General features: G+C 46.4%; 5 protein-coding genes across 5 annotated transcripts; 4 read left to right on the top strand and 1 right to left on the bottom strand.

The window, feature by feature from the left end:
• Positions 1-267: 267 nt before the first annotated feature.
• Positions 268-999, top strand: GLAREA_13045 (uncharacterized protein; the record flags this gene model as incomplete). The annotated part of the gene is made up of 1 exon (XM_008084524.1): positions 268-999. One exon carries the CDS (start codon positions 268-270, stop codon positions 997-999), a length of 732 nt encoding a protein of 243 aa, XP_008082715.1.
• Positions 1,000-1,395: 396 nt separating this feature from the next.
• GLAREA_13044 (Galactose mutarotase-like protein) lies at positions 1,396-2,463 on the top strand (the record flags this gene model as incomplete). The annotated part of the gene is made up of 3 exons (XM_008084523.1): positions 1,396-1,653; positions 1,707-2,033; positions 2,086-2,463. The coding sequence occupies 3 exons, from the start codon at positions 1,396-1,398 to the stop codon at positions 2,461-2,463; spliced, it is 963 nt and encodes a 320-aa protein (XP_008082714.1).
• A 1,551-nt stretch (positions 2,464-4,014) lies between these two features.
• GLAREA_13043 (uncharacterized protein) lies at positions 4,015-6,125 on the top strand (the record flags this gene model as incomplete). Its single annotated transcript, XM_008084522.1, has 5 exons — positions 4,015-4,309; positions 4,356-4,702; positions 4,749-4,859; positions 4,905-5,086; positions 5,132-6,125. The coding sequence occupies 5 exons, from the start codon at positions 4,015-4,017 to the stop codon at positions 6,123-6,125; spliced, it is 1,929 nt and encodes a 642-aa protein (XP_008082713.1).
• A 1,508-nt stretch (positions 6,126-7,633) lies between these two features.
• Positions 7,634-8,914, top strand: GLAREA_13042 (NAD(P)-binding Rossmann-fold containing protein; the record flags this gene model as incomplete). Its single annotated transcript, XM_008084521.1, has 4 exons — positions 7,634-7,789; positions 8,027-8,314; positions 8,387-8,573; positions 8,628-8,914. The coding sequence occupies 4 exons, from the start codon at positions 7,634-7,636 to the stop codon at positions 8,912-8,914; spliced, it is 918 nt and encodes a 305-aa protein (XP_008082712.1).
• Positions 8,915-10,155: 1,241 nt separating this feature from the next.
• On the bottom strand, positions 10,156-12,821 carry GLAREA_13041 (uncharacterized protein; the record flags this gene model as incomplete). The annotated part of the gene is made up of 6 exons (XM_008084520.1): positions 10,156-10,448; positions 10,505-10,688; positions 10,886-11,089; positions 11,614-11,641; positions 11,822-12,279; positions 12,324-12,821. 6 exons carry the CDS (start codon positions 12,819-12,821, stop codon positions 10,156-10,158), a joined length of 1,665 nt encoding a protein of 554 aa, XP_008082711.1.
• Positions 12,822-12,837: the final 16 nt, after the last annotated feature.

The raw sequence follows: 12,837 nt of genomic DNA, 5'->3' as shown, positions 1-12,837 counted from the left end.
TGGACTGTTAAAGAACAAATCTTTCAGCTGAATAGAGGAAAAGAAAGGACTTTTTCGTTTCTAAAGACAGTAGTTAAGTACGGTAGTGCGATTCGTTGAGACGGCTGGGGCAATCGCACAAGTCCAAAGCAACCACATCTTCTGGCCTGTCACGATCCATTTAATCGACAGAAGGAGCAATTTGATCGCGGCCACCAGCATTTCAACCAGCGCGGTTCAACGGACGTTCCTGGGGGTTCAGATTAAGCCCAACATAACGTATCAACAATGATCGTGCCATCCTTTTTAACCTCGCCACCAGAGATCATTTGTCGAGTCTTCGAATGCGCAGATGATTTCGACACAGTGTACGCCTTGAGTCGGACGGCACATGTCTTTAACAATATCTGGCACAAACATATCACTACTATCTTTGATGCCGTTACGCTTCACACTTTTACAAACCTAGCTGAAGCAGAGCAATTAGCTACAGTACAGGAAGAAATTGAGTCGTCAAAGCAGTTTGACAAGAACCAAAACAACAGCAAAATCACTCGCATCAAACGGCTTTTATTCAACGCTCGCTGTGCTTTATCCGCTTGTGAAAGCTGGATCAACGTATGTAAGATAGAATTCTACCCACGTAGAGGAGACGAACCACACATGAGACCTTCCGAGCGTCAACGCTTCGAGCGGACATTCTACAACGTCTGGAGGCTCAGCATCATGGCTCATACTCCACGTCTACTACCAGAAGCATCACAGTATCTCAAAGAACGTAATCCGCGAGAATTATATACACTTCATGAGATGTCAATGTGGATGACCTATTACAACGAGAATGACTCGTGGAAGTTGGATTTTCAGGATGAGACGTGGAGGGCTGGGTGTGGGCTTATTTCTGAGATTTGGCAAAAGACTGGACTGGTGTCTACGTATCTTGATTATACGCCTTTGACGTTTTATGCGTTTTTTGATCATACGCAGTGGGATCTTGAGAAGCTTGCTGATCATTGGTGAAGGTGTTGGATTTTTTGATATTTTATATGAATCGGATGGCAGATTACTTCTATCACTTCGATGGGTTCGTTAGTAAAAATGGATGCTATTTTCATAAGACTCGAATTCGACTCTGCTTCCAGCTAATGAGGTTTGATAATCAAGGCTTTTTGTCCGGTCGTGAAGGAAGTGGTTGCCCCTCACACGTGATCGCTTGACCCCTGAAAGCGCTCGCGTTTCATGTTGTGGAGACCCCGACCCCGCTACATGCTTTCTGTTGTCATTCGAGATTGAACATTCCACTCCAAACACCGCCTATATCTGAATACCTTCATTCGTCTTCTCCTCTTTGATCTGTTCCAATCTCTTCGTAATAAACATCAGCCGAACTCACCTGTCAGTCCTTCCTATTCGAACATGGTCGACCGCCCAAAGAAACCGTCAGCTCTTGCGGCCACTCCCGGTCTTGCACCTCAACCTCAAGTCAACATCACCCATTCCAACTCCACCGTATCTGCCGTTCTCCCTACCGGTGAATCTGTCGAGATTCTTCTATATGGAGCTACCATCACAAGCTGGAAAGATGCTGCTGGAGATGAGAAGCTATGGCTCAGTGAAAAGGCTGTGACGGATGGAACAAAGGCTGTCCGTGGTGGCATACCGCTAGTCTTTCCAGTACGTTCCTAGCAGAAGATGAGATTGAACTATGCTGATATATTGCGCACTAGGTCTTTGGCACTGCTCCCGATCATGAAGCCACCTCCAAACTACCTCAACATGGTTTCGCGCGAACATCAACATGGGAATTTCTCGGGAAATCCACCTCGGAGTCTTCAGAGACGAAGGATGGAGGCGATAGCAGCGTGAAGTTAGATTTTGGCCTTAGTGATGCCGAATTGAGCGAGGAGAGCAAGAAGGCTTGGCCATACTCGTTTGGATTGATATATAGCGTTACTTTGAGCAAGGACGGCTTGACTACCACTATGCTAGTCAGAAACGAGGGCGAGACTTCTTGGGACTTTCAGTTGTTGATGCATAGTTATTTGAGGATATCGGTGAGTGTTTGGATCGTTTCCGTGCTGTGATTTGTGCTGACAAACTACACAGGACATCTCTGCTGTTTCCGTTACTGGCCTCGAGTCATCCTCCTACGTTGACAAAGTCGCTTCCCCAATCAGCACCACCACATCCCCAGATGGTCCAGTCAAGATCACCGGCAAGACGGATAGAGTTTACACTCCTGCTGGCGGACCAAGCGCACCAGTCGCGATATCCGAAGGTGGCAAGAAGAAGTTTAGCATCGTCAGAGACAACTTGAATGAAGTCGTTGTTTGGAATCCATGGGTCGACGCGAAGAGTATAGGTGACTTTGCTCCAGCTGATGGGTACAAGCAAATGATCTGCGTGGAGTCTGGTGCGGTCAAGGGTTGGCAAAAGTTGGAAGCTGGCGAGACTTGGGAGGGTGGACAGATTATTGGTGTTTAAACCAAAATTTAAGCCAATGTTGTTGAAATGTGACCGTGGAGTTGAATGCATGGGAGGTTTCTGATGCAGGATGAATACGAGAGCAGGAATAGCGACCGATTTGGAAAGATTGGAAAGAACAGGAACAGAGAGCATAGTTGGCCAGCTCAGACCAAAGGCAATGTTTAATCGTCAAGATTTGCAATTATCAATATTTTCAGATGAGGGACGTTGTTTGAACTGAAAAGCATATCTCATCAGGCCTAGGTCTGCTATCGTCAATACGCTAGCCTGTTGTTCTTTTCCAATTCCCTTGATTCCGTTCTCGAGCTCATGTTCTCGCCATCTTCTAGTCGTTTTAGGTTATATCGACTACTTGGATTATGTCGTCTTCTTGGAATGGCTCGTTTCCATTATTCTTCCACATATGCATTGCACGTTGCGATGCAGAGCTTCCAGCTAGGATTTATTACATGTCTATTCTTCTTTTGCACTTCTCTGGATTCGTCTTTTCTGCTATTGACGCTGTTTCCATCATCGTGGTGTGTGTGATGTTGAAGAAGGCTTGTGTCTCTTCTTCTTCTACATATGCACTGCGCATTGCGATGCAGAATGATGACCCTGTGTTGAGTTCATCATGAGTCTGCTTTTCATTTCCAGTTCCTCCAATCTTCTATCATATCGTCCACGGGTATCCCAGCGATCTTGATATGTGTGTGGCTTTGAAATAACTCATTTCTATTCTCTCTTCGACACATGCACTGCGCATTCGATGCAGAATGATTCCATATTTGAGTTCCCAAGTACAGATCATGTTACCAAGATGATTTAACCGGATGGGGCCGAGCACCTTACACCCTAAATATAGCGTTAGAGTTACACGCTTGGCGGATATGTCAGCCCTAAAAGGCTCGGGTCACTTTTGTGTAGGGACTGACATCCACTTCAATTTACTTCAGAACTTAAACTCGACCACAACGCGATCTTCGAACCACTCCTCCGCAACTGTTCATTGTACGATATACTCTTCCCGAATAACCACGGATTATATTACTATGTCTCGTTTTCCGCTCCTGAAAATATACATTGCTCATTCTCCTCTCCGGAACGGATCACAACATCTGCACCTCCCCTGCATTTCTTTGCGGCGCTGCCCGCTATCATTCTGGAATCCTTCAGCCGCACGCCAATCGCACGCGATCTGGACCAGGAGGATGAGAAGAATAGGAAAAGCTTAAGTCGGCCAGGCCCTCCGAATGGAGGGAAATGCGAGGATGTCGTACCGCGGCGTAGCCTCCTTAACCTTACCTCGTTATGATGCTCACCCAGGAGCTTACCTATCGCCATCGGCCCCCAAGATCCTGAAGATTTGAGGAGCACAAGGAGCCACCAACACAAACAACAACCCTTGCGCCTCTCAGACACCTTCAAAACGACCTCACCATGCTTTTCTTCGTCTGACGTCCTCGTTGCTTCCTCAAGACCGACAACCCTTCGAGATTGACTTCTCCATTGCAAACGGTGCTCTATGCATCTTCACCATTCTTGAGCTCGCCATCTGCCACTTTCAACATGGTTGGTTACAATCGCGTCAACCCGTTCTCGCCGCTGGAGAATCCGGGGAATGGGAGACCACAACCAACAGCACCATATAATGGCGGGGTACCACAACAAGGAGGTTATTTTCAAAGTCCAGAGGTGTATTCGCAACCGTTCCAACCGTATCATGGAGATCTAGGTTCTCCAGAGTACGAGATGCACCAACCACCACGTCCGGGGGTACAGAGCAAGCAGCGGAGCCAGCAGTCGATGAATTCTGAATATTCAACCTCTTCGACCATATTTCCTTCCAAGCCGAGTCCTGGCAGTAAGAAGCATACCTCGAGTCCTTGACATCATGCTAACACTTCCAGCAATCGAAACTCAATCCTTCCTCTCCGATCCCATGCACCGAATGGATACCAGCTTCAACGCGAAAGATGTGCCGTACAAAGATCCTCACGCGAGACAATTCAGAATGATATTATTGGGCATGTCTACGAGATGGTTTGTGACTGCCGGTCTATGCGCTGCCTTCGTCGTTTCGACAATACAATGGAAAAAGAAGGGAGCTCAGTCGGAAAGTCAAAAGAAGCTATTTAATGCTGTCACCACGGGAATCAGTATCTGCTTGGGTCTAAATATTGCGAGTGCGTTCAAGGATATAGCTTTGAATATGCGATGGGTGATTCTTGCGCAGAAGAAGAGATCGCTGAGAGAGGTAGGTAATTAGACATCCTAGAAAGGTTTAGGGCTAATAATTCCAGGTCGATCTGATTCTTTCGATTGACAGTATGCTCAGAGTCGCGAAACTAGTCTTCATATCTGGAAAGCCATGGGTTATCCTCGCTGGATCAGCTTGGCTTTTCATCAATATTGTATTACCCCTCTTCGAATGTGGGGATTTCACTAACCCAATATAGCTTGCACAAGCTGGTATAGCTATGATAAGTTTGACCTACGGCTGGGAAGTTGCGAAAGAAGGCGTGCTCATGAATTCGGGAGATGTCACCATTCCTCTAATGGATCATTACTACCCACAAGGAAAAACTGCGGCCGAAGCGAATACCATCATGAACCAGGATGAGGCATACACTGCTCATTTGTTAGTATCTCTTATCCACTTTCATTTGCCTGCTAATTGTTTTAGGTACGGGGGTTTGATAGGTAATTACGGCACCAATAAATCCGAGGAAAGGCCAAAGCCAGGAACTATGATACAAATGAGCGGCGGTATGGTATATCGGTCTCCAAAGGAAAAGAAATCCACCTTGCCCTTTATTGACTCTCCTCCTGGTGTCTCCACCGCATATTCCGAATACTCCATCATCACCGAGAGAGAAATATCGGCAACGTACTCGTGTAGCTCACATGTTGTTACAGCAGGTGGTAATGGAACGGCAAATAATATCACTGTTGAAGGCCTGGGAGAAATTTTCGTCTCGCACAAGGCGCCAAATTCGACGACATTTTTCACCGAGAAAGATGGATCGGTACGCAATGTTTGCGACGACACTCTTCGTTGCTCCGTGGTTCAAGCATTCGAAGCGTCGCCAGAAAAAGCTTGGTACTACACCTGCAACATTACGGTTGCAAAAACGGAACATGATCGACTGAACATTTCTTGGATCTCGGATAATATGGCTAGTATTGCCGGAAGTTCTATTGCTCAAGTAGGATACACGGATGATGGTCAAGAAGCTCAGATATATCCTCAGGGCAGTATATGGGGTAGTCCACAAGAGGGAAATTCGGACAACATTGGAGAATTAGTTTCTATTTATGCGCTTGGCTCTTTGGCAAGTGCAACGATTTTTAATCCCGTTACGACATATCCCGGGTCGGCTCCTCAACAAGGAACGTCATTACAGATTGGACATCGGATCTCTTTTTTGATGATTCTGGGATTAATCTGTGGCTGTCATCTTTTATTTGTGGTGGTCGTTGCGATTCTTGCGAATAAAGCGAAGATTGGTCCGGATACGCATCTGGAAATGGGGTTGTTGCTGAGACCGATCGCGGATCAGCTTGAGGGTGTGAGGAGTAATGGCAAGGCGAATGATGCTTATTATAAAGTACTGGTTACGAGTAAGGCGAAATATGAACGGTCGGTCAATGATCGGTGGATTTTGAAGACGAGTTGAGGGGAGAAGAGTTCGAGTGCAGCAACGAGCGGCATAAAATGAGACGAAGATGGTTACCGCTATGGTGCGGCGATTCATGACAGAAATCGAGGAAGAAATAGGCGGTACCTTCAATCAGCTGCTAGATCTCTCAGATCAACAGATCCAACGTCTGAAGCTACGTCGCTGGCATTGCTAAAATGATGGATTTCCGATCGACATTTCGAATGACGCTGAAAGCACTTCGCAATCAGCAGCCACGCAAACTACTGCAGACGCTGAACATCAAAAGTGTTCGCATCAGAAGAAACGCTTCGATAAAAATGTACTTGTACCCTTTTTGGGCAATAAACGATACCCCGGGATATTTCACGGATTTTCTGCATTTTGGATAGAGCGAGGGCATTGGGTGGTTTGAAATGGGAAGGTGGGTGGGGGATGATGGATAGATATTTAAAATAATAGATAGGAATTGATATCATTTAGAATGACGAGGCTCGGTTTCTATGTGAGATATGTGACGTGAGTTGATCATATTGAATTCCTTCAGCATTGCAGGAGCAATAAGAACTTGTAGCCTCGTTATTATAACGTAGTAAAGAAATTCAAACCCACGTATCCCAAACCCTTATACTACAACAAGCAAATACAGTAGAATCCACATATAAGGGAATTAGAAACAAGAATGCCTGAATGTATAAGCATTTCATTACTTAGTTATAGATGTTTTTTAGTATAAACAATAATAATCCGTTTACTCGAGAAATTTCTTTGTCCTTCTAGTCGGTGAGGATGTAATTAGGTAAGATACTCTTTTCTTATTAAAATAAGTAAGAGGATATAAATTATATACCTTAGTATATATCCTTATTCTAGAGGAATTCTTGTAGAAAGAAAAAGTGTTTAGAAAGTTTTCCTAGAAGAAGAGATAGATAGTTTTAGGATTATACGAAAAATATTATCTCGATTCCCTATCTTTACTAAATACGGGGGTAGGGAAATATAACCTTGGAAATATGCTTGACTCCTCACATTATACGATTATCGCCGAATTCATCGCATTCGTCTATACTCCTTGGCATGTAAGTGCTGCAGGGCTGGCTGTATCCACTATTCATGTCAAGATCTTACAAATCCGTGCGTTTGTTTCCGGTTTGGGAAAATCAGCACTCAACTATGTACGGAGTACCACTATGCGCACATATGTACGTAGGAAAATCTAGGAGCGGTCGCTTGGACTGGGAGAACGGTAGCAAGGTTTATTGATGATCAATGGGAGCGGCGAGAGTGGCCGTCGTCAGTCTTGATTTGAAAAGGCGGGGTGGGATTACGCGGATGCGATGGTGATTTGATTAGATTTGTGAGGGTTGTGGGTTTGGGTTTGTATGTCAAATGCGGCGTGGGAGGTGTGAGTATATATACATATATCGCATAGGTAAACTGTATTTCATAGCTCCCTCATCCCTCAATTACTTTTCACCTCACCACCCCCAAACACCACCATCCCATCCCCTCACATCTCTAATAAAATGCAAGAATCCCACCCCGATTTCTACACCTACCCCTTCTCCTTTACGAAGACGCTGAGGAGGGATCCGTATCCGTTTGTCGCCGCTGAGAAACCGGGAAATTCGGCGGGGGGGAAGATCATCGTTGTTACGGGGGCGGGGAGCGGGATTGGTGCTGTGAGTTTTTGATTTTCCTTATTGAATTTTTGGTGGTGGGAGTTTGGAGTTTTGGAGGGGAGAGGGTGAAGGGGGGTGAGGAGATGGGCTGAGATGGGTTGAAATGAGGGAGGGGAAGGGAGATGAGACGAGGAAATTGTTGTTTCCACTTATCTCGATTTATTTCCCTTATGTGGTCATGGGTTGATCTTCTTTTGTCATGATTCGATTACCAAACTCACGACTAACACCTCATAGGCCGCAGCAAAAGTCTGGGCTCGTGCAAACGCAACAGGCATCGTAATAATCGGTCGTCGCCTTCCAGAGCTCGAAAAAGTCAGAGATGAGATTGCAGGCTTGAATAAAGAAACAAAAGTTCTAGTTGTAAGCGCTGATATATCGATCGAAGAAGACGTGAAATCCCTCTTCGCGAAAATCCAAGATACCTTCGGCCGCGGCGCAGATGTGCTGTTGAATAACGCGAGCGTGCTTAACGATGGGAAGAAATTCGGAGAGGGGAGTTTGGGGGAGTGGTGGAGTACTATTGTGAGAATCCCATCCCATCCCATTCTATCACGGGGTGTTTTGGAAAAGGAATGGGTAACTGATGATGTGTAGGATATCAACACCAAAGGCACGGCGTTGATGATCCATTATTATATCAACAGCCAGCCTGATCCGAAGAATCCCGTGGGCACTGTGATCTGTGTTCTCTCTGCGCGAGTAGGGTTCACGATGCCGACGGGCTCGGGGTATAATGTGAGTAAAATGGCGACGCAGGTTCTGGTTGAGCATGTGCAAGCTGGTACGTCCCCTTCCCTCTCCTCCCCGACTCCCCAAATTTTAATAAGATTCCTAGAGTACCCCACCCTCCGCACCTTCACAACCATGCCCGGCGTCGTGCTCTCGGACATGACAAACGACTACTGGAAGACGTACGCGAAAGACCACGCTGATCTCACCGGCCTGCAGGCGTTGTATCTCGCCCAGCCGCGCGCGGATTATCTGAAGGGGCTGATGGTGAGCGTGAATTGGGATTTGGAGGTTATGGAGGCGCATAAGGAGGAGATTGTCGAGGGGAAATTGTTGAGACATACTTGGATTGCGAGTTTGCCGTTTTATGGGGGGAGTGGGCTGGGTGCTTAGGGGAGGGGTGGAGAGTGTGAGGGTGGTGAGGGGTTGGAAGCGTAGGGGGGGAGGGAGGTGGGAAAGGAGAGGTGTGAGGTTTGGGGTTTTGACTTGAGGAGGAGGGGTGATGGAAGTCAAGTGCTGCTCAGTGTTTGAGAGAAGGGAAGGAGGATAGACGGTGTGGCGTATTTTTGGGGACATGAGAACATGAGGATAACGTGATAGAGTAGAATACAAGGCGTCTGAGAGATCGTCCCTTTACACACCTGGAATAGAATTTTGAGCTTAGCGATTCGCCGCGTGACACTGTGATAGCGCTTGAAATCGCAAACACGAGTATAGAGTAGTAGATAAGTAAGTAGATTGTTCTATACAGTGTCAGGTGTTGCGTGTGTGAGTTTGGGGGTTGGCCTGATTGAATTCGTTTAAGATGGATGTCCTTTATCGAAAATCAGCTAAGATGTCTTCGTAGCCTGACGTAGAACTAACCTCGTAATAGAGGTTTAAGTCTAGAAGGGATCTAGAGGTGCTAATTAGTATAAATTTTACAGGCGATTGTGTTAGATAGCCTGTTAACTCACTAGTGTGTTACCAATAGTCCACCCCCGAGAACAAGATTAGTAGAAATCGACCAGCTCCCTATTAGTGGTACTTGGTTTATCTCATAACAACGGCCTTGTATATTTACTTGTAAGAAGTTCAAGTAATTATAGCATCTTGAGCGGAGAGTGCTTATTCTACCGTAAGGTGGTATCCCGTTAGACTTATAACACACTAGACCTAGAGTTGAGTAAGGGGAGATAATTCGATAGAATATATAGAACGTCTTTTAATAGCACGTTCTTTGATAGATTGGAAGCTCAAGTTCCTAGTATTTTATCTTATAGCTAATTGCTTAGGATACACTTTAGAATCTAGAATTTAGATCTAGTTAAGCTAGTAAGTATAAGAGCAATTGCACGAAATGAGTGATCAACTTGCGTTGTATGACGTGTTATCATTGAATCTGACAGATACAAGGCATTAGGAGAACGTCCTTTATTAAATAGAAGTCGAATTGTCTGAGTTGCAATCTTGTAGGTTGATCTAGACTGGGAATAGACTTTTGAGTCCAAAATAAGGATCTGGAGCAGCCAGTGAGTCTGATGGCGACTCCATGGTAGAAATTTAGGTCTGCAATTGAGTGAGCTGAGACGACTCAACCAGACAGCTGTGAAATGTCAAAGATAGTTCCTCTTACAACACCAACACACAAACGTCTAACCCTCCGCCCTCCCCCCACGCCTCTCACTAACAACACTCCCCGACGTCCTAAAAACCGACGTCGAACTCCCCATCCTCTCAAGCTCCACATCCACATCCACATCCACCTCCCCATCACCCTCCCCATCCTGCCTCCCCATCCCAACCCTCCTCAGCGCCCTCTCACTAATCTTCTGTTGAACCCACGGCCTCAAATTAAAATACCCACCACAAGCAAAAACGCCGCACCAAAGCACGAATTCGCTGGCGTAGATGACCATGCCTAGGATATCTAGCTTGGGTTGGAAGACTTCATACATCCGTGTCAGGGTATAATAGATGGGGGCAAAAGGGAGGAGGACGTACAGATTGAGACGAGAGAAAATACATCTCCCGCCGCGTCTATAGCGACGAAGATGAATGAAATTCCGCGGACGGTGCGGTGCGTGTAGATGTCCCAGTAATGGCGCAACACTCCCGCACTGAGAAGAATAGCAGATACCACACCCATCAGTATGACCGGCCAGTGGATATCTCGGTCTATGCCAGCCTGAATATGTAAGTTAGTTTGGAGTCCTCGGGATAGTGGAGGGAGTTTACCTTCAACGCAAAAACCAAGCCAGCTTCAATCCCACCGAAGACTATTCCAATCACACTTACCACGGCACAACATCTTAATGTCGTCCAGTTCTACACACATCAACATCCCTTCCCCTCCCTCCCCTTCCTCCGTTGATATTTACTCACATCATCATAAAACCCACACTGTCCCCACGTAACCAAACTCAACACCGTCAGTATCTGCGGCTGGATCAGGAGCGCGACGTTGAAATTCCCCGCGATATTGTACGCGCCGAGGGGTACACCAGCGATGGCCCAGAGGAGCATCATGGAGGGTTGGAGACCGGTGGTGTTGTGGCGGCGGTGGTTGATTATGATTTGAGGGATTAGCTGGGGGGTGTTAGTCTGAGATGAGGAGAGGAAAAGGGGATGGGATATGGGGGAAATTTTGAGGGGGGAAGGGGAGAAGGGAAGGGAGGAGAGACTTGGATTGACCAGCAGACTGCGCCTATTGTGCCTAGGACGTTTGCTGCTATGGGGACGTCCATTTTTAAACAGTGTTTGAGATATGAAAATTGTTGTTTCCAATTAAGAGAGGAAGTCGTTCATATATCTTGGATTAGAAGTCAGTCATAGAAGTGGGCGATACGCACGTGACTGCGAGATCGGATTTTATATCGAGCTAGAGATCAAGTAAGAATGGTAGCATGGATAGAATAAGAGATCAAGAGACTTGGCAGATGTCCGATCGGATTGAATAGATAATGGTAATGGATATTCGTGATAAAATACATATATGTTTCGTACATTGTGACTCCTCGAGCGATTTCCTCCTCATTTTACTCCACGCCACATATCACCTCCCAAAAATGGAGTCGAACAGAGCATTATAAAATTCCAACTTGGTAAAATACCGCTCCAGTTTTGTTTGGCTCTAGAAGTCTGGAAGATTGATCATAAAGTCCTTGGGTGTGGAGTTGATCTTCGTTGCAGTTGTCGGAGATGTAGACATTACGATGATTCCCCATAGCGAGCGCTCATGAATCGAGTCTACTGCCGACTGCACATGAAGTCGTCTGCTCTCAATGGGCACCTCAATCCGAAATCGAGGAACAACCTCACTTCGCCCTAAACGCATAATACACCTTATCCGCAATCGTCTCTCTCCCCTGCGCTTTCCGTAACTCTCTCTCTTCCAACTGCTGTCGTCCCACATGATCAATCTTCCCCGACATCTCCGCAGCAGCAGCAACCTCCGCTTTAATCGCCAACTCCTCAATCTCTCGTTCCACACCCTCAAACTTCTCCAACCTCTTCTTCAATGGATTTTGTGATCTAGGCGCAAGAGATGATATATCGAATTCCGGCTTTTCCAGATCCTGAGCTACATTTGCCTTTGCCATTTGCGCTTTAAGTAATGCTGGGAATGCCGGTATGGGTTTTCCTTCGGCCTTTGCGGTTTCAATCGCTTTCTCTTGGTCTAACATCTGGTGGTATAACGTATCCGCCTGCATTTGAATTTGCTCCTCAACGTCCGGACGATCGTACGCTGCTAGGTATCCCAATGCTTTGAGGAATTTCTACATCTATTAGCTGCATCCGCAATCCATGGCGTGTAGCTTACCGCCTGCATGGTATAACATCTATCAAACTTTCTATTCTCCGCCCGACACATGGTCGTTTTGGCTGACCACCCTCCCGCGCGAAAGCAATCACTAACTTCCATCTGCTCAACAGCACAACTCTCCAGCGCTGCCCTACCAAGTTCTGCCTGTCGCGTCCGGTGACTCTCCATTACATCCATCATTCGCTCCTGATCCGATTTGCCCTCGGCTTCCACCTCTGACAGACTCTTGTAGTTCTTCCATATATGCGCATATCGTCCATCCTGGTAAAGCGACTGAGGAGGTACTTTTGGCTTTGAATCATCTTCGAATTGATCTTCTGCGATCGCAGGCTTTGGGATGGTACGTTCTGGCGGCGGAGGGGGAGTGGTTTTGGCTTCGTATTTTTGAGGGGCTTCTTTCTTTAGAAAGTCGCGCAGATCGGGGTCAAGGTCGCGGACGGGATCTTTGGATTTTGATGCGTTGCTATGATCTGAGCTTCCCCATAACCAACCCATTTTGAATGTTGTGTAT

This window comes from Glarea lozoyensis, assembly GCF_000409485.1.
Source record: "Glarea lozoyensis ATCC 20868 chromosome Unknown GLAREA20, whole genome shotgun sequence".
Lineage (NCBI taxonomy): Eukaryota > Fungi > Ascomycota > Leotiomycetes > Helotiales > Helotiaceae > Glarea > Glarea lozoyensis.
The sequence above is the reverse complement of the archived record's forward strand: the minus strand, read 5'-3'. Positions and strand labels throughout refer to the sequence as shown.